Source organism: Triturus cristatus, chromosome 9 (genome assembly GCF_964204655.1).
Source record: "Triturus cristatus chromosome 9, aTriCri1.1, whole genome shotgun sequence".
Taxonomy (NCBI): domain Eukaryota; kingdom Metazoa; phylum Chordata; class Amphibia; order Caudata; family Salamandridae; genus Triturus; species Triturus cristatus.
Window position 1 is genome coordinate 1,148,065,249 of NC_140592.1, and position 19,973 is coordinate 1,148,085,221.

The following is a 19,973-nucleotide window of genomic DNA, read 5'->3' on the forward strand; positions in this document are numbered from 1 at the left end:
TTTTGAGTAGCTGCTTCTAGTGGATCAATATTGTTATCAGTACAATATAAAACAATGTTTTTCCATTTTGCTGCATACCATGCTCTGGTAGTAGGCTTTCTTGCTTTTTTGTTTTTGTTTTTTTAAATTTGTATTGCTTTTATAAAGAATACAATCACAACCACTGTTACAGGGTTAGCCAAGAGTGGATAAATAGTCGTTTACACATTGGTGTCTATATAGCTAACCCCTATTGTTTGTTTTTTGAGAGTGAAAGAGATGTAAGAGGGAAAGGACAGACAAATTAGTGATGAAACCGAAGAGGAATAGGACAGACAAGAGAGAGATGCAGTCCCTGTACAGCACATTTGTATCAGCTCTATATACTGCATTACAACTGATGGTATACATTACATTTGCAACAGCTATACATACTGCGTTGTCTCTGACAGCCTTTCAGGATGTTTTAAGTCCGCTTGCAGGGCCACCGGTGTTATGTTAGGGAGCAAATTTTTGGGCGAGGGTCGATATGTTGTTTGTGGATACCAGCTGTTTATGGGGGTTCATACGAGTCAAGGTAAGTGTCTAGAGCTTCCCACATCCCTCTCGAGGACGCTTTCCAGGGTGAGACCTGTAGAACGATATTGTCTGCTCCTCTGAGATGCGTGACCCAGTTGATCCATCCTTTGTAGCTGGTTTTGCTTGTGTCCTTCCAGTTAGTTAGGACCATTTTCACGGCCGTTGTCAGTAAAAGGTCCATTAGGTCCTGGTCTCGTTCAATTCTCAAGTTTGTGCGCAAGAATGCTGAGGTGAGGGTGGAGAATTCCGTTGGTAGTTTGCATTTCAACACATCATTAATGAAATCAAAGATTTTCCCTCAGAATCCCTTGAGTGCTGGGCATTGGAAGATAAGGTGTGCTAGGTCCCTCTTCTCTTTGTTACAGTTCCAGCAGAGTGAGTCTTCCCTGAGACCTAGTGAGTGTAGTCTTGCTGGGGTTCAGAATGCCTTGTGAAGCAGCCAACATTTAGTTTGTGCCAGTACTGGGGTAATCTTATTACGCGAGGTCGGGGACCACAGAGTAGCCCATTCCTGTTCGTTGATAGGTGTGCTAGATTGTTTATCCCAATAGGCCATTGTTTTTCTGTTAAGTTTGGAAGTTTTTGGGGCGCAAGAGTTTGTAGAGCTGCGAGACTTGATGTCCTAGTTTGTTAATGTTTGAGACATAATGGAAGATTGAGGGTTGGGGGGGTATTTAGTTTCGTCTTTGATAAGGCCGCTCTTATTTTCAGAAATTTATAAAGTTCGATGTCTTTAAGGTGGTGTCTTGCTTTGAGGTCTGCGAAGGTAATGGGGTATTCCCCGTTTTCGAGTTGGTGCGGGTAGTAAATACCTTCCTCTAGCCATGTATCGAAGGTAAGGCTTTTCCCCTTGTATTTAAATTTGCTATTAGCCCAAAGTGATTCTAACTTAGACCCTTTGATGCTAACCTCCATCTTCCTGTCTACTTCCAGGAGCGTGATTTTTGTGTTTTTAAAGATAGGTTTGGATGAGTGTGGATATGTGTTAGCTGTTAGGAGGGTCAGTGGACACAGATTGTTCAGGATGGCCTTCTCTACCTGAAGCCATATTGGTATGTAATCAGTCGCTGGGGAGACCCAGTATGATCCCTGTTTTGCTAGAAAGGCAAGTTGGAACAGTCTAAAGTCTGCTAGATTTACCCCTCCTTGGGATTTCTCCAATCTCAGTTTCTTAATGCTTATCCTTACCTTTTTTTCCACGCCATAGGAATTTAGTGAGCAAGATATCGACTTTCCGATGGAAATCGTCTGTGAGTAGGAGTGGGAGCATGCTTATCAGGTAGTTAATCATTGGGGTGATCATCATTTTGATAGTCTCGACTCTACCCCACCACGTTATGAATTTTGGGGACCAGGAGTCCAAATGTTTCTTAATTTTTTCTATTAGTGTCTTCTCATTGTAGTGTAGAGTGTTTATTAGGTCGCTTCTGAAATATATGCCTAAGTATTTAATATGCCCCGTCTGCCAGGTCAGCCCCGAATTCCCTAGGATTTCTTTCGTGCTGTGAATGTTTAATGGTTTACATTCGGATTTGTCTTTGTTTAGTTTATACCCGGATAGTTTGGAGTATTCTGCTATCGTGGACATCAATGCCCCGATTGAGGACTCTGGTTGTTCTATTACAATCAGAAGGTCATCTGTGTAGGCGGCTAGTTTTACTTCGACTCCATTTATATCGACCCCTTTTATGCTTGTGTTCAGCTTTATGTCCTGGATGAGGGGTTCAAGGGCCAGTAAGAAGAGCACCGGCGACAGCGGGCAACCCTGTCTTGTACCTTGTTGTAGTGTGAAAGGGTCAGAGAGTGTGCCATTAACTGTGATGCGGGCTGAAGGGCCTCGATATAGGGCCATAGTCATCCGTATGAATGCCTCCCCCAAGTTGATGGCCTGCATGCAACGCTCTAGGAAGGCCCAGGAGGCTTGATCAAAGGCCTTCTCGGCATCTAATGCTATAGCAACTGCCGGTTCTGGTTTAGTGGATACTTGTTCCAATATGTGGCAGAGGAGTCAGGTGTTGTCACTAGACGTACGGTTGCTCAGGAAACCGACCTGGGAGTTACTTTTTCATTTGGGGAGGACCGCATTCAGTCTGACAGCCAAGATCTTGGCGTAGATTTTACAGTCCACATTGATGAGGGATATGGGTCTATAATGTTTTGGTAATGAGTGGTCTTTACCCTCTTTTGGGATGACTATTATATTGGCTTCTATCATGGATTGAGGTACTTCCCCCTTATTTGCAGCCTCGTTATAGACCTTTTCCATAGTTGGTTTGAGCTGGGTTATGAAGGTCTTATAGAAATCGGCTGTGAACCTGTCTGGCCCCGGGGCTTTATTTTTTTTCAGTGATTTGACTGCCATTTCAATTTCAGCGCCGCTGATTTCCTGACCTAGCCTGGTTGTATCTTCAGTGCTTAGCTTCGGGAGCCTGATTCTGTCGAGTTATTTTGTACAGTCCTCTTGGTTAAGGGTCTGATCATTTTTGTAGAGCTCTGAGTAGAACTCTTGGAATGTCTTGAGGATGTCTTTGTGTCTTGTGTGAGTTTTGTTGTTTGAGTCTGTGATAGATGAAACCACAAATTGGTTGCGTTTGTGTTTTAGGTAGGAAGCAAGAAGCTTCCCCGCTCTGTTGGCTTCGCATAGGTTAAGGGCTTTGCACTTGTTGAACCACAAGCCTGCTCTCTCACTCAGGATTTTGTTATATTCATATTTTTTCTGTGTTAGACTTGCTAGGAGCTTATTGTTCTGTGTGGCGATTGCGTGGTCTAGTTCTAACCTCTTGATCTCCTGCTCAAGTTGGCGTAATCTCAGGTTTATATTCTTGTTCATTTTTGACTTCATGCCAATTACTGTGCCTCTGACCGTTGCTTTTAGGGCATCCCATAGTGTGTTGGCGCTAATCTCCGGGGAATCGTTATATCTTAGGTAGTCAGCTATGGCGTCCTCTATCTTTTTTATGTTCTATGGGTCTGATAACACTTCACTGTTAAAGCGCCACCTCCGGGGGACGGCTTCGTTATGGCACCCGCTAAGTTTTTTGACTGATGCACGAGTGGTCCGAAACTAATCTTGCCGCTTTTTCGGAGTGTTCGATTAGGTGTGTGTGCGTTCCTGAGATAAGTATGTAGTCTATCCTGGTGTAGGAGTTGTGTGGGTTAGAATAGAAAGTGTAGTCTCTAGTGTCGGGGTGTTGTAAGCGCCATGAGTCTTTGAGATTGAACTTGGCGCAGATGTTTTGGAGTGTAGCGTGCGTGTTCATGGGGTGGTATTGACAGGAGGATTGCCTGTCCGTTATGTGATCCAGTGGGATGTTAAAATCCCCCGCCACGACCAGGAGTTCATTTTGGGGGAAGCTATCTAGCGTGCGTGATACCTCCTCCCAAAAGGATGGGTCATCTGCATTGGGGCCGTATATGTTTGCTACGTGGATCCTCTCCTCCCCCCTACTCAGATGCGTTACTAGAAGTCTACCCTCATTGTCGTGGGAATGTGAGTCTATTGTTATGCTTGAACTTTTGGATATTAGGGTCAGGACCCCCCTCTTCTTTTTGTCGGCTGGTGAACAAGCCATCTGCGCGATCCAATTGCCTCTGACTAGTTTGGCATCCACCAGGGAAAGTTTGTTTTCCTGTAGGAGTACTATATCGCCTTTAGTTTTAGCTAGATAGTCTATTATTTTCCGGCATTTAATAGGCTGATTCAAACCTTTGACATTGAGGGATACTATGTTGAGGTCCCTTGTCAGGGTGAGTGTGTTGTTAAGAGTCATCGGTTGTAGTGTGGTGTGGCGATTCAGTATGCCCAACACTCCGGTGATTCTTGCCCCTCCTGTGCTTCTCTATCCAGAGGTGATCTCTCCCAGTTGTATTAGGCTGGGTGGCCTCCAGGATTTGCCATGTCATGGAAACGAATGTGTGAAACAAAGATAAGAGTGGAAATTACAGGAAATACAGAAGACTGAGAATTTCTAGTGCGGTTTCCCCCCCACTCCCTCCTCCCCTCCCCCCACCCTGGAAATACTCGTATGTCGGAGTTGCGACAGCAGGATCGCCGTTATGCCTCACGGAGAAGTGAGGTCGGGTATTTGACATGCATACTCCCATGTAAACATTTTTATCTATGGTACGTATATACCTGTAGGGTGCTGTGGGTGCGGTCCGATTGTACAAAAGGATGCGATACTGTGCTTCCATTGGCTCTTTAAAGTTCTTTACATTTGACATCTTGAGGTGGGCTTCTTGGTTTAGGTCTCCATCTTGCGAGCCCTCTGGAGGCCTGTTAGTGAGTTTGTTGATAGATGTTAGTGCCATCCGAACGAGGTAGATGTTGTGTTTTTTTTTTTTTTTTTTTAGGTAGGTGCTGGTTGCAGGTCTTGGTATCTATGAGGTAGATATGGTTGCTGTTTCCTTGGGGCTACTGCTCATCCGGTAGTCGGCTCTGGCGACGGTCCTCTCTTGGCGGAGCCGGGCTGTGAGGTTTCCATGTCCAGGGTAGCTGGACCGTCCAGGTAGTTCACCAGGTCTTTGGGATCGGTGAAGAAGTGGGTTTTGCCGTTGTCAATTATCTTGAATTTTGCGGGGGGCACAAATGAGAATTGGATGGTTTTTTTCCTGAGCTTGTCACGTAGGGCGAGGAAACCCTTCCTGGTGTCACCAGTGGGTTTAGAGTAGTCTTGTGTGAGGATGATCTTGTGACCTCTCCAGCTTATTTGGTGATTTTTGCGTGCATATTTAAAAATGTCTTCAGTATGTTGCGATCTCAAGGGCTTACAGATGATAGGCCTCGCAGTTTGTGACGTTGAGGATATGAAAGAGGGGATTCTGTGGGCCCTGTCCAGTTCAAATTGGCGAACAAATTTTAGATTGGTGAGCTTGGGGATCAGATCTTTGAGGAAGACGGAGCAGGAACTTGCTGCATCTTCTGAACCTTCCGGTATACCTAGTATTTGGATATTTCCTCTGCGATTTCAGTCTTCCATCTCCGCTGTTTGTTTCTGGAGTGACTCAGTGATTTTCGTTATTGTTTTTACTTCCTTGCTCGAGCTGTGGGTAGAGTCCTCTACATCGCTGATCCTTTGTTCAGCCGCTGCGAGTCCAATGTTCACTGATTTCAGGTCTGCTCTGACTGCTGCGATCTCTAGTTGGATCGTGTCTGTGGTGAGCTTTGTAGTTTTTGCCAGGTCATGCACTTCAGCTAGCTTTTTTAGGATCATTTCAAGGGTGCTGTTAATGTCTGGCTTTTGTTTGATTGGTGAATCAGATGTAGCTGGCTCCCCTTGCTCTTCTTTAGTTGTCGCTGCTGTCTCATCTATCTGTCTGTCATGTCTGCTTTATTTGTATTATTTGCTTTATTTGTTTTGTTTGTCTTGTTTATCTTGCTTGATCTCTTGGTGTGTCCCTGTGTGCCGCTTTTTTTTCTGTAGTTGATCCTCTCTCTGTCTTGCCGCTATCTGTGATGAGCGTTTCCTTTCCTCCTTTAATTGTATGTTAGTTTTCTTATGGCTACTTGTGGAGGACTGCTTCTCTGGTGGGTTGCAGGGTGATATTTCTGGATCCTCCCACCTACCCTTGGTTACTTGTTCCTGCAAACTTGTACGTGCTGAATGGGTGGTATGTATTCAGGGCGCTGCAGCCACCATATTTGTCTCTTGTTCCCACCTGCAACTGTGAGGGGTACGCCACCAAATGATCCTGCACCACTTGTCAGCTCCTAGCGCTGTCGTTCTCCCTCTGACCTCCCTGCAGCTCTCACTGGGCTCTCTCACTGCCGTTTTTGCTATCCAGCCTTGTTGTGCTGCTTTAGGTCAGTCTGAGACGAAAAACTGCGCTGTATGATCAGCAGTGCCAGGAGGCGCGCAGCTGTGGTTGGAAACTCCCCTCTTAGGCTGTTGTTGGTTTGGCCGCCATTTTGAGCTGGGAAACTCTTTCAGTTTTCGATTTGATAGGGGTTTTGATGGGGGTTCGTTATGGGCTCCTCTGTAGCATCACTCTCTGCTGTGGCTGTAGCGCTACTCGTCCGCCCTGCCTCAGTCCGCTTTGCGTGCGTTAGCTTGCTGCGACCCCCTCCCGCTAGGATGGCGAGTTAGCTATTAGCGTACAGACATCCAGGCATCTTCATAGCCTTCCAGACCCACTCTTCACATGTGTGATTGACCTCTGTATGATCTCTTGTTTCCTTTATCTCTTTAACCTCAGACCTTACTCCCACTCGCTCCGAGCACTGTTTTGCCTGGCGGTCCGCTCAAAATTGCTGCGGTACGGCCGCCATTACTGGGGCTCTGCTCCAGTTTCGGTTTCGTTTTGCGGTTTTGAGGGGAGATCGCGCACCGGTCCCAGACGGTTCTTGGTTTCCCTTGTTAATCTTAGCCGATCTGCCTGCTCTTCACCTGTTCTTCCTGCCCTTGATCGCAGACTTGCGGCGCCGGGATTTATGTGCGCTCGCATTCAATACGCCCTGCAGTACGGTAAATCGCAGCTTCGCGTTCACCTTGTGCCTTGTGCCTTTTTGCTTCGTGCTTACTAACCCGGTGTTAGAAAGTGTTGGACAGGCTGCTGTCTGCTGTCTGTGTAAGCGGTAGGGGTCCTATCCGGTCCGGACTCTTTCTTCACTTGTGCCCTCATTGCTTCGCCCTTAAAAGTTCATTAACCTCCTTCCTGAGGGCATCTAGGATCTCGAAGAGGACAGCATCTCTGAGCCAGATGATTCCGATGCCTGGATCTTCTATTGTGGCTCTTTATTCTCGCTCGTTGTTGGAGCAATCGATTTTGCTTTCTCCGTTTCGGCGGAGCAGCAGGATCAGGCAGCCATCAGCTCTGCCGTCCAAGCCACGCCCCACTTTCTTGCTTCTTTAAGAATGGTCATATATTCTGGTGGCAAGATGAGATAGCCAAACTCTATGACTTCAGGAGCCAAATCGCTAGTTAGAGCTCCTTGGGATTGTGGTATCTGACTTCTCTATGGTTCTGCGTGAGAAGACTGGAATTGAGATGCAGCTTTTGATGTGGAACTACTGACAGATCTAAAAGTGTTGTGAACCATGGCTAATGAGCCTAAGTGGGAGTTACTGGAATCAGTGTGAGGGATGTTTGCCTGAGCTTCCGAACCAGAAATGAAGGAGAGAGAGAGGCGGAAAAGCATAGGCAAATATCCCTGACCAATTCACCCATAGGGCAGTGCTTTTGGATCGATGGTGTGGGAGCCTGGAGGCAAAGTTTGGGCGTATTGAGTAGCCCACTGCGGCAAACAGATCTATTTGTGGGAATCCCTATTCTTGAAAGTATGAAAGGAGAACCTGGGGATGAAGTTTCCACTAGTGTATTTGTTACCGCCTTATGCTTAGGAGGTTGGCAATCTGATTGTCCACTCCTGGGAGCTCTGCCAGAAGATGAACTCTGTGATGAATTGCCCAACGCCAAGGAGCAAGACAGTTGTACAGAATGTGTCCCCCCCACTGTTTTTGCACATAGTACATCGCTGTCATTTTGTCTGTGCAGACCAGGACAACTTCCCTATGAGGTGAGATTGAAATCTTTCAGAGCTAGATATACAGTTAGAAGGAAGCTCTAGATAGTTGATGTGCAGATGCTTTGTACTTGTTGTCCCATAGACCTTGAATTGTCCAGTTGTGAAGATGGGCACCCCAACCTGTGAGGGATGCGTCTGCTGTTAGCACGATCTGTGGAACAGGGTCGATGAAGGGCCACCCTTTTGATAAGTTTGGTGTGTTCCACCACTGCAGAGAGTGATGGGTGAGGCTGTCTACCAACACTAGATCTGTTAATTGACCCTGAGACTGATTCCACTGACGTGCTAAGCACTTTTGTAGAGGATGCATGTGCAATCTTGCATGATGCACAATCAGAATGCATGAAGCCATCAACCCCACCATTTGGATGAAAGTCCTGACTGCCAAGTAGTGATTAGCCTGAAACTGTATTACCAAAAAGATTGAATATTTTGAATTCTGGCTGCATTGGGAGAGGCTAGAGCTGTGCAAGTGTTTACAGTCGCTCCCTGATAGGACTGCATTTGTGAAGACTAAAGGTGAGACTTCTGCGCATTGACCGTTACGCCCAATTGATAGAGTAGGTCTAATGTACTCGGAGTGTGTTGTAAACACTTTTGGTGTGTGCTGGCTTGGATGAGCCAGTCGTCCAGATATGGGAAGACGTGAATCTGCTGTCTTCTGAGATGTGCCGCCACTACTGATAGACATTTTGTGAACGCTCTGGGAGCAGTAGTTACTCCGAACTTGAGTACCTTGAATTGATAGTGTTTTCCTGCTATCACAAATCTGAGGAATTTGCGACGAGCTAGGTGAACCGGAATATGAAAATATGCATCTTTTAAGTCCAGTGTGGAAGTAAAATCGCCTTGCTGTAGCAGTGGAAGGACCTGTTGAAGCGTGACCATGTAGAAATGTTCTGCAAGTATGTACAGATTTAACGTCCTTAGATCCAAAATAGGTCCTAAGGAGTCGTCCTTCGTGAGGATTAGAAAGTAAAGAGAGTATACCCCTGAACCTTGGTACTGTAATGGAACTAGTTCTATAGCTCCTTTTCTTAAAAAAGCTTGTACCTCTTGTTTGAGTAGCTGCAGGTGCTCTGACGAGAGTTTGGGAGTACAAGTATTGGGAGGATTGCTGGTGAGATCCAGGCAATAACCATGTTGGATAACGTCTGACACCCATTTGTTTGATGTTATGGATTCCCAAATGGGGAGAAATTGTTGAAGTCTTCCCCCAACAGGTGTTAAATGATTGGGGGTAGTGTAGGCAAGCCACTGCTTATTGGGGGAAGGGGAGTTACATGTTGGGGTGCTCTTACCCCTACCTTTAAAATTGTTTCCTCTGTACCTTCCTCTATAGAAGCCTCTACCGGAAGAGGGTTGTGTGTTGGACTTATATGAGGAAGTGTTAGGGTGTGAGGATATACTTTTAGACCCTGCTCTATAGAATGAGTGGCGAAAGGAGCCTCTGATCGAAGGAGTCTGAAGTGCTCTCACGGATTTCGCCACGTTCCTGTCTTTTTTCATCTTTTCTAAAGCCTCATCAACTTGAAGTCCAAAAAGATGTTGCTTGTCAAAAGGAGTATTTAAAATAGACTGCTGGACTTCTGGTATAAAACCTGAAATTCTAAGCCAGGCATGCGGACGTAAGAGAATGCTGGTGTTAACTTCTCTTGCTGCAGTGTCAGCAGCAACAAGAGCACATCTAGTAGAGAAGTTAGAAATGAGTTTTCCTTTTTGAACTAGCTCATGTGCCTTTTTCTTGTGCTCTTCTGGGAGGTACTGAAGTAGGCCTTCCATCTCATCCCAGTGTGCCTTGTCATACCTAGCTAGTAGGCCCCGAGTGTTGGCAATGCGCCAGTGATTAGCAGCTTGAGCAGCTACCCTTTTACCAGATGCGTCAATAAGCTTAGAATCTTTATCTGGGGGAGGTGCATCCCCAGAGGTCTGCGAGTTCACTCTTTTATGAGTGTTGGAACTACTAGGGAATCTAGCGAGAGCTGTCCTTTAATAAAAACAGGATCAGAAGGTGATGGTCAACCCTGGGTGTTAAAATACGTGCACAAACAGGGTCCTTAAAAATCTCATCTGCATGTCTCATCATGCCTTTTAACATAGGGAGACTCTGACTTACTCTGTGTGAAGACCCTAGTGTTTCAAATAAAAAGTCGATATCTAAGGCCTTTTTATGCAGTGTAACCCCATGATATGCTGCAGCTCTGGAAATTAGCTCTAGATAGGATACATTATCATTTGGAGGTGAAGGTTTTGCAGGCGATAGGTCTGGATCATGATCCATGGGTGGATTAACATTATAATCATCCCATGGATCTGTTGGCAAAGGAACATTGTCATCGTCATCATCATCATCTCCATCTCCTAAATCAGACTGTGTATAAGGAGACCTCTGTTGTGTTATCTGTACTGGATCTGAGCCTGGCAGTAGTGGTAAAGGTGAAGGTGGTGGAGGGGACGACAAATGAGGATGGATAGGACTTGTAGCAATGCATTTATTCTTCTTAAGAGGGATATTGTATCCAGTTTCCTCTGAACTGACTTTCCTCTTGGAAGGAGTTTTGACTGATATATGTCCAGTGTCTGGATAGATGTAAAGCTTTTTCTGCTTTGGATCTAATATGTCCTTCATAATATCCAAGATCGGTTCCAGGGAATGTGAAAGATCTTCTTTTGATTTCTGCGCCAAAGCTTTCGGTGCCGAACCAAACTTATCCTTCTTGTCCTTCGAAGCGGAGGATTTCAGCTCCAAACCAGATTTGTCTTTCGGAGCGGAATGTTTCGGGTCCGAAGATGATCTGTCTCGGCTCGATCCTGAGCTGTAAAGGCTTGACCACTTGTTTCAGTGCCAGGCCAGAGCGCAGGGTGTCTGAAACATCGTCTCGGTGCCGACCACCGCCCGAAGGCAGAGGTGGTGCCGAAGCCTTATGTTTGGTGAAAGATAGTTTATAGGGTGTTTTAGTACTCACGACACCCTATCCCGCTGGAATGTCTTCGGACTCCAACTCGATCTCTAGGTCAGAATCCGAGTCTGGGATAGAGAAAGCCTCTTCTTCTGCAGCAGCAGTTTTTTAATGTTCGGATTCTTCTCCGAAATATCCGGAGTCTGTTGAGTGCCTTGGCGCTGCATTTCTCGTCGAGGCAGACGATCTCGAAAAATCATTTTTGACCTGAAGGACCGACAGGCCTTCCCTGCGCTCCGGTGATAAGCACAAGTTGCAGACCTGGTGCAGATCGGTGCAAGGATACTTGGAATGGCACCAAGGACAGAATAGAAACAGAGTTTGTTCCATTTGCAGAGAGGTGAATCAGCACGGCTAGGCCTGAAGGCCGTCCACAATGTTTTCGACCGAAGATGAGACTTTCCGATTGAATGGATACGTGGAGAGGGAAAACGCATACGATAACAATACTGTTGAGGGTAGAGAGGATTGCGCACCGAGGGGAACCCGAAGGACGGTTTCGAACCGGAGCGCAGCTTACACACCCAAACCCGATGGCGGAAAGAAAACAATCTAACAATGGAGTTGATGACAATGCGAACTATCACCGAAAGGATGAGTCACCTTACCTCATGACTAGGAAAGACTTCTTCGAAGAAAAACAACTTGCAAACATCCAGACCCAACACTAGATGGCAGTACTATGCAAAGCATATGTATCTACAACACCCATGCCTCGAACATATCACTTAGCATGTTTTAGTAGGCACAAAGAGAACCTTTGGAATTTTAGTCTATCCCAAATTTTCATCTCTGGGGACTGAAGCACACACAAAAGCACACTCTGGTCAACTTCCTTTGTATTTGTGGCACAGAAGTCCAGACAATATAGGAACTTGTTACTAACCCCAGTGACTCTGAGGACACCTTCCAAGCCAGAGAACAATAAATAGAAGGCTCCAGCCATGACCACTTTGTGTAGCGTGGCACCCAGACGAGGTCTGTGAAGACAAAAGAAGGCTACATTAAAAACACAAAAAGGGATCAAATTCAGGAGGTACGGACATTATCCTATGGTGTCAGAGTCTAGATGCATGTTGAGTAAGATGCTGACACCACATGTCATGCAGAAGCTCTTCTTTCTAAAAATATGACAAATGGAGGCAGCTTAAAACTACAGCAAAACACATCAAATCTTGACCAGCAACAAGCAGAGGCTGATTTTGTAAAAGGGTTTCGCACAGCCAAGACGACTTCTGCTATACACAGTGGTAAGCAGAAGGTCTCTATGTTGCACCCTATTCCTCTGACACCTTTGAGGAAAGGGGTGGAAGACCTGAACATCCTGCTGAAAAGGTAGATCCATCGTGTGTGGAAGATTAAGAGGGCCAAATAATCAGCATAGTGTGCCTTCCTTGCCCAATCTGGGATCATCATGATCAGTTGAGCCTGGACCTCCCTCACATTCTGTAGGACAGACCTGAAGCGCTAACCTTAGTGCCTGATTAACCCTTCATAAACCATTATTAAATATACTTGCTGTGTGAACTTAACCATGTAGAACCAATTTAAACACAGAGTTGCCCCTTACTGGATCTGTCCTAGTTCAACTATCCTCTACCCAAAATGACGTGTAGCTTAATCAGATAAGAATTGAACTTTCTCAGATTCTTAAGTGGAATACTCAGTTTTGACCAGGACTGTTTGAACTATACAAGCTAATAATATCACACAAATATTTGTGCACAAAATGACAGAATCAATTACTGAAAGGAGATTATTACTCACTTGACAATTCCGTAGCCCAAGCTTACGATGATCACCAGGATGCGAGCCAATGATCGTTTCAGTGCAGAGAGCAACTCTGCCAGAACTGCTGCTCCCTGAACTGTTGGGAAGAAGTAAAACAAATATGCTTTAGATGGTCAAAAATAGGCACTAGCTTTTAAAATGAAAAATATACATTTCTACTCCAAATTATGTGGCTATCGGGATCTCAACTGGTTTGTAAAGAGTGCAGGTTATCCAAAAACAGTCTCACCGTTGGCACCTCCTTGAACAACCATTTAGTGCTTACCCAATGGGGCAGTGTTACATGTGTTTGGGAGGAGGTAAGCCTTGCATGCAAAGGTACTAGAAATCATGAAAACCTAATTTGCAAAAATGTATTTTCTGTGGGAGTCTAAATTAAGAATGCAGACGAAAAAGTGAAAGAATAGGGACCAACTAGAACATCTGTAAACATTTATGAAAGTCAATGTAAAGGCACCACCAGCACATTATTTAGTAGAGGTAGTAAAAATCCTAAGCACAAAATGATCAGTGTTGAGCAGGGACATGAAGACACAGTTGTGGGTCGGCAGAGAATTAGCTGTGGAAAAAAAGCAGGCGAGGAGGAAAGAAAAGATACAGACATATCGTAGGACATTTTCAAATGAGGGAAGTGAATTAAGTGTTTTAAAGCATGCCAGTGGAATGCAGAAACAAAAGGTTAAGTCTGTGATGCTGGAAAAGAAGACGGCAACTCTTTACATTTTTTATTTAGTGCTTATGTGCTGGTTTCGTGATAGAAATCAATTGACAAGGGCCGCAGATAAGCTGTAGAATAATTGATGGGCTACAACTTATTAGCGACTAACGAAAGATCTGTGTAATACAAGCCTTCTAGTAGACAAGGAAATGGAACCAAATGATTGTTATATAGGCTTCAAGAGCGCTTGACTGTGCCACGAAGAGTCATTTTCACTTCCAACTCTTTCAAGTAATGGGTAGTTTGGAAAAGGCGGATACAATTCAATTAATATAAGGAGAATGTGGAAATGGTGGAAATCAGAACCCAATTATCCTAACAGAAGAGATAAGGAAAGTCTGGAATTTGATACAGTGGGAGAAAAAGTTGAAAGCTTTAAAGATGTGACTTACATTATCCATAGAAGGAAACTTTTCCAAAGCTGGGTAGAACTTGCTAGATAAATCGAACTGCCTAGCAGCAATGACCGAGCAAAAGCAAACAAAGGGGCCTTCTAAGACTTCAGATTAAACTTAGATAGGTCACAATCCTGCCCTAGCTTAAACAAACCTCAACTACAACATACATCTGCAATGCCAGCCTATCAAGGCCTTGACTGTGTATGCCCTGGTGTGGGATTCTCCTACTATTATGCAACATAGCAGGAAAAAAATGTCATAGCCTGTTGAATTTGGTGCTTACAGCATCGAAATCGGCATGTCCAGGTGTTTACTGTTTTTTTCCTCTAGTACATTTCTGCAGGTTTGACCAACAGTAAAAGGAGTTCAATCCCATGTCCCTCTCCTATGAAAACACAACTTCTTTGTTCCCTTTGTTTAACAGAGCAAGAACCACCACCTCCAAAAATCAAGGTGTGTACCAGGGAGTAATCCTGGCAAAAGTAGGATGGTCCATACAGGAGGACAGGAGGCAGGAAAGGTAGGTTATAGTACTTGTACATAAGGTGGAGCACCCAGCTATGCATTATAATCATATCCCAGCTGGTGGAAAATTTCGCCCACTGCCCCAAACTCTCACGGAAACTGGTGGTGCAAGGAGGGGGAGTCAAAGAGGTTTTGAGGCGGCAGATCCAGCAGATGTTAGGATACTTTAGCAGCTGTTACCAGTGATGTAAACATCCTTTAGATCCAGACCCAAAAGTAGCAATATAGCTACTGGGAGGGTCTGGACCAACTGGGAAGATTGTTGCTGCATTAGGATACACATGGAGAAGCTCTCAAAGCGACAGTATTGGTGGCGACACTGTCTCGCAGGGCAGAGTAGGTCTAGCAACATTGGCATGGCGGCACTATTCTAAAAGTGTTCCAGATTGGAGTCAATCATCTACTTGAACAGTCGTTCATCATTGAAGGACATGTCCATTAATGCCACCTAGACATCTCCAGACAAGCATTTGGAATGCATCGAGGAATGCCATTGTTTTGGCATAATCCATAATATTCAGAGGTGTACAGACTACCACTGACCAAGTCAAAGAAGAGCTTTTTTATGTGGTAACAGAGACACATTACAACTATCTGAGCCCTTTAACACAAAGCATAAACATATTGGCTGTTTGCAGTGCGTAGAGATGGACTAAATAACACAAACCTTTTTCTGCCCATGGAGTCAAGACATTCAGTCTCATAATTCAGCAGAACAGTGTGGCAAGATGCGTCAACAAAAACTCTCGGTCAGCAGGTCTAGGGCTATGACACTACGCAATTTGTTGATCAACAGCTGTTACTTGCTCCAAGAGATTTTCAGTAAATGGCAATAAGACTTATCGAGCAGCCGAGGACAGCTGTAGGATTTAGTCTAGATGTTGGGAAGTGTTTCAACACCAGACAGAGGCCATCCCAGTGCCTACACTGCTTTCTTACCATAGAGGTGAATGAACAGACCTCTTCTGATGGAGAGCCTAATAGGTTAGGAATGTCCTCTTCTGGTGATGACTCAAGGCCACTTTTATTTTGTATGTCTTAGTAAAAGCAAGTATGGAAGGAAGGCAGCTGCCAGCCTCTAAATTGACTTCCTACGAGTGATCATAATTTCTACTGGGTATTTCTAGAGCATCATAAATGGATTTAAAGAGTTCTTCCAGTCAGGTGAATAACTGGGCCCACGGTAGGAACTGAGTCAGCGGGCATGGGCTTCTCAATACTACTCGCCAAATGTATGCAAACTTTGAATGTAGTAGCTGCACCAGTGAAGGAGTCATGGGCACCAACGAAGGTTCAGGAGGCAGCGCATTAGACAGAAGCTTCTTTGGAAGAAGCACCAAAGTTGGGGCGGGGGGGGGGGGGGCGGTATGGTGTCGGATGGCGTCAGGGCTGCAAAAGCCAAGTCTGCAGGATCTGTTGGGAGTGGGCCTTAGGTATCGCCCCTCCTGAAATGAAATATCCAACAAGGCCAGACAAACAGCCTTGATTTTTAAAAGGGCAGCGGAAAAATAACAGGAATTCTGGCTTAATATTTCCACAACTGGAATGGGCTCCGATGACAAGGAAGAGACCGGTGCGACTGCACCACAGATTCTTTGAACAGTCCCAGGAGTGAGAAAAGTTTTCTTGAAGAAGAAGGAGATTTCACCTTCCTGGAGGTGTTTCTTTTGCGTTTTGGCAGAGGATCTTTAAGGGAAAATCACTCCCTGGCCCATAAATTACCTCAAGGAGGGGCGAGGGGACACTTTGGAGTGTGCTTGCATGGTCATGGACTTTCCCTCTCTGATGAGCAAAAGAGGCAAGATGAGTAGTCGTGGTCAGATCTTAGACACCACATTCTGATGGTGCATCATCAGATAAGGATTTAAACCCCAAGACCTGGGAAGTGACATTTGACCTTGACACTGTCAGATAGGATTAGGAATTCTTTCTGTAAAAGAGCAAAAAGTGCTCTTTACCCACTTCAGTGAGGCATGGTAAAATAGGAACAAAGCCAATGCAACAGAAGACATCATATATAGCAGGACGCCATCCCATCCACTGTTTGGAGTCACACAGTAACTCATGGTTGTATTGGAAAGCTATTGCTGGGGAAAAGCTTCCACATCCAGTCTGGTGACAGGAGGATGTTTATAAGATGAGGGCTCTGCAGAAAGAAGTATTGATCAAGAATACCTTGACAAAAAGAAAGGAGGATTAGCTCTCCTATAGGGACCAAGGAAAGCATGTTGCCATAATATTGCTTGACCTCTCAAAACTATCCACCACAGAGTCCTATTAAGTCAGCAGAAGGAGGGCACAGCAATTGAGGGTACAACATAATGGGCACAGTCCTAACTTGGCTTTCTTCGTTCGTACGAGGACATACTAAAAGGGTCAGTCAGGCTTTCCTCATTTCAGGATTTCCTAATTTATCTGAAAAAACAACAAGGTCATCTATGTAGTGCCTTATTGATGTTCATGCTCAATGTGTACTTGATACGGGTGGCGCATCGATATCCTTGCTGTGTATTACCAAGGATATATGCAACTCACCACTGACACTTTAAAAACCAGGAGGGTCTGTTGACAAACAACAAGGTGGTGACCGTGACAGTGATGAAAGCCCTAGAACCACTTTGCATCACTATCTCCAAAATAGATATGTTTATACTAAACCAAGCAATCCAACCACATTGCCTGCCACGCCACCATTTCAAGTGAAGCATGTGTACAATGTTTGATGCTGTCCGAACTGCCTTACCACAAATTGATACACTCACCAAGTATACTTTCCATGACTTATGTTAATAAAGAAAGGTCTTCTTGTTACATATCAGGCAGCATCAGACTGACTTGGTCCTTGTCAACGTGATGTGTTGCCTTAACTACTACAATACCATCTGGACAGTTTGCAAACTTGCCAGCTCATAAAATTGTGCAATTGGCTGTTGAGGGTTGCTGGGAGGAAATGAAACCACCTCTACTGAATGTACCCCAGAGGTAAGAGAATGTTGACAAGACATTTTGATTCAGCATCAAGTCACTGGAAGCACGAAGATGGTGGGAAAACCAATCTTCAACGGAATCGGAATGGCTTAGGAGATATTTCACTTATATCACAAGATTCCTGATGGCTAAAGTTTAATCAATCCAGCAAAAAGGGAGCATGTTCCTCCAGCCCCAGTTTGTTCACATAGTGGTCTACCAAAATTCTATCCATCTGAAGGAAGATGCAGCATTCGGATTTGTGGCAGAGGAACCTCTAGATAGCTAAATTCTCAGCTAGGAGCTCGTGAGAGTTAATATGGAGGGAAGACCCTCTCCTAAGACCAAGGGCCACCGGCAGACAGACCATGAAGGTAGTTATACCAACAGAGGTTGCTGGCATCCGATTCGATAAGATTCAGGGTGGAGCATAAGATGACTTTGCTGTTCACGGCTTCTATGTTTATCAGACAAAAAAGTAGCTTCATTTGACAATCATTGTCCAGTGTGAAGATCCTGAGAGAGACCAAAGCTAGTCACTGCTAAAAAGCCCCACAATTACAAGGTCCCAGAAATATTACTTGGCTGGAGGAAGAGAGATGGCCTACAAGACTGGCCAGCTGTCTCAGGGCCAATGAGGTACAGGGGAAGGTTTGATAAAGCTTTTTCTAAATATGACAACGTTTGGTTCTAAGGAGCTTCAGGATACAAAATTGTAGGTCCCAGAGGGTTGGGCATCTGGATTGAGTGCACGCTGACTTCGAAATTCACTGTAAATCCTAGTGAATGGAGGGGACTTATGGTGAGAGACAGCTGAAGACGAAGAGGCTTTCGACACTGAGCCATTAAGAGAATGTCACCCAGACATGTCATTAGGCAGATGCCTTGAGACCACAGAAAAATGATAATGGTTCAGAAAAATTTGGTGAAACATCTGGGGGGGGGGGAGGCAAGAACAAAGGGGAGAAATAGAACGTCCTAAGGTGTCCGTTCCACTAGAACCTGAGAAATTGTTGATAAAGTGTGTGAACTAGAATGGAGAAGTAAATGTCTTTCAAGTCTAGGCAGGCCATCCAATCTCCCGACAGGAGGGTGTCCTGGAGACGCTGAATATCTTCCATTTTGAAAAGCCGATAGACAATGAAGAAGTTCATGGATTTCAGGTTTATTACTAGTCTTACCCCCACATGCATCAAAATAGCCAATAGTGAATCCTTAATTGCGATTTTTAAGGAATTGCAATTAAAGATTCGCTATTGGCTATGCATGTAGGAATCGCAAATAAATTAGTGATTCCTACAAATTCCTTAATTGCGACTCACCAATTGCGAGTCGCAATTAACGAATTGCGTCCTATTCATTCCTATGGGCCTCGAAGCAACAGGTACTCGCAAATTGCACATGCAATTTCAAGGGTGCTAGGGTACCAAGATGACACCCTGTAGCACCCCTGAAATTGCTAAGTGAACCCATGTTGCGCACACACTGTAACCTTGAACTTTGAAAAATGCACTTTAGTGCATTTTTCAAAGTTTTCGCTAATTACCATCAAGTTCCATTTGACAGTAATTAGCGTCCCCTAATAGCGAAATCACGGGTTTAAATATCATCATGCATTGCATTTGAGGCATCGCCACTTGCGATTCCCTAAATGCAATTGCAATTAGAGTAATCGCAAATTTGCGATAATTTAAATTGCGATTTTTGCATTTGGGATGATGCGTCCCAAATGCAACAATACTGGTTACAAAGGAGCAGATTCTGCAAATCTGCCCGTTTGCAACCGGTTTTTAGTTTGATGCATGGGGCCCTTAGACCTTTGAGCTTTTTGCAGACTAGGAAAATTGAACTTCTGAAGCCTCGTCGAGAAGAAGCGATAGCGACAGCCCATTTCTGTAGAATTTCTGGAGGGGGAGTGAGGACAGGGATGGCGGAGTTGGAAGGGGGCTTGGAAAAGTCAATTAGAAAGCCATAGTTCTATTAGAGGGCCCAAGGGTCTGCTGTAATGTGTTCCAACTGAGGAGTAAGGAAGCAATACAACTTCAGTAGTAGAGCGAGGGCTGGGGTAGCAGAGGGAAAGAAAGAATTGGATTTACCAGAGAGTTGGTAGAAGGCTCATTCATACCCTTGAGTTAGATACAATTCTCTTCTTCCTGTGGATCTTCCACCAATGTATTGGCAGCTTTGACCAGCACAGCTGCATTAAAAAAGCAGCATGATGCCTGGCTTTGATGGTGGGTGGTGCATCCCACCTGCCAGCAGCCGTATCAAAAACACACATCTTGAACAAGACTTTTCCAATGGTGGATTTGGCTTGGTTGACAAACTTGGAGAAGTTTTAGAGAAAGGATTCACCAAAGAGGAGGTCATCGGGGGAGACAGTGTTTGTTGAAGCCCACGTCAGCTATTTTGGTGTCAAGGTGCATAAGAACAGGATTTCTGCATTCAGTAGGAATAGTAACATTGGCATGTCAAAGGAGGCACACAGCTCTCTGCATTCAACCTCGGAATGAGAGAAAAGCAACAAATTC

At 44.8% G+C, this 19,973-nt stretch overlaps 1 protein-coding gene across 2 annotated transcripts in view; it reads right to left on the minus strand.

Moving 5' to 3' along the window:
* The window catches only part of TMEM87A (transmembrane protein 87A), a 161,008-nt gene that overhangs the window by 76,255 nt on the left and 64,780 nt on the right, over positions 1-19,973 (minus strand). For both annotated transcript variants that reach the window (XM_085627094.1, XM_085627095.1), the window contains exons 10-11: positions 12,811-12,910; positions 11,930-12,023 (exon numbers count right to left, since the gene is read on the minus strand). In XM_085627094.1, the coding sequence (XP_085483220.1) occupies positions 11,930-12,023; positions 12,811-12,910 (194 nt within the window). The remainder of the gene's footprint in view (positions 1-11,929; positions 12,024-12,810; positions 12,911-19,973) is intronic.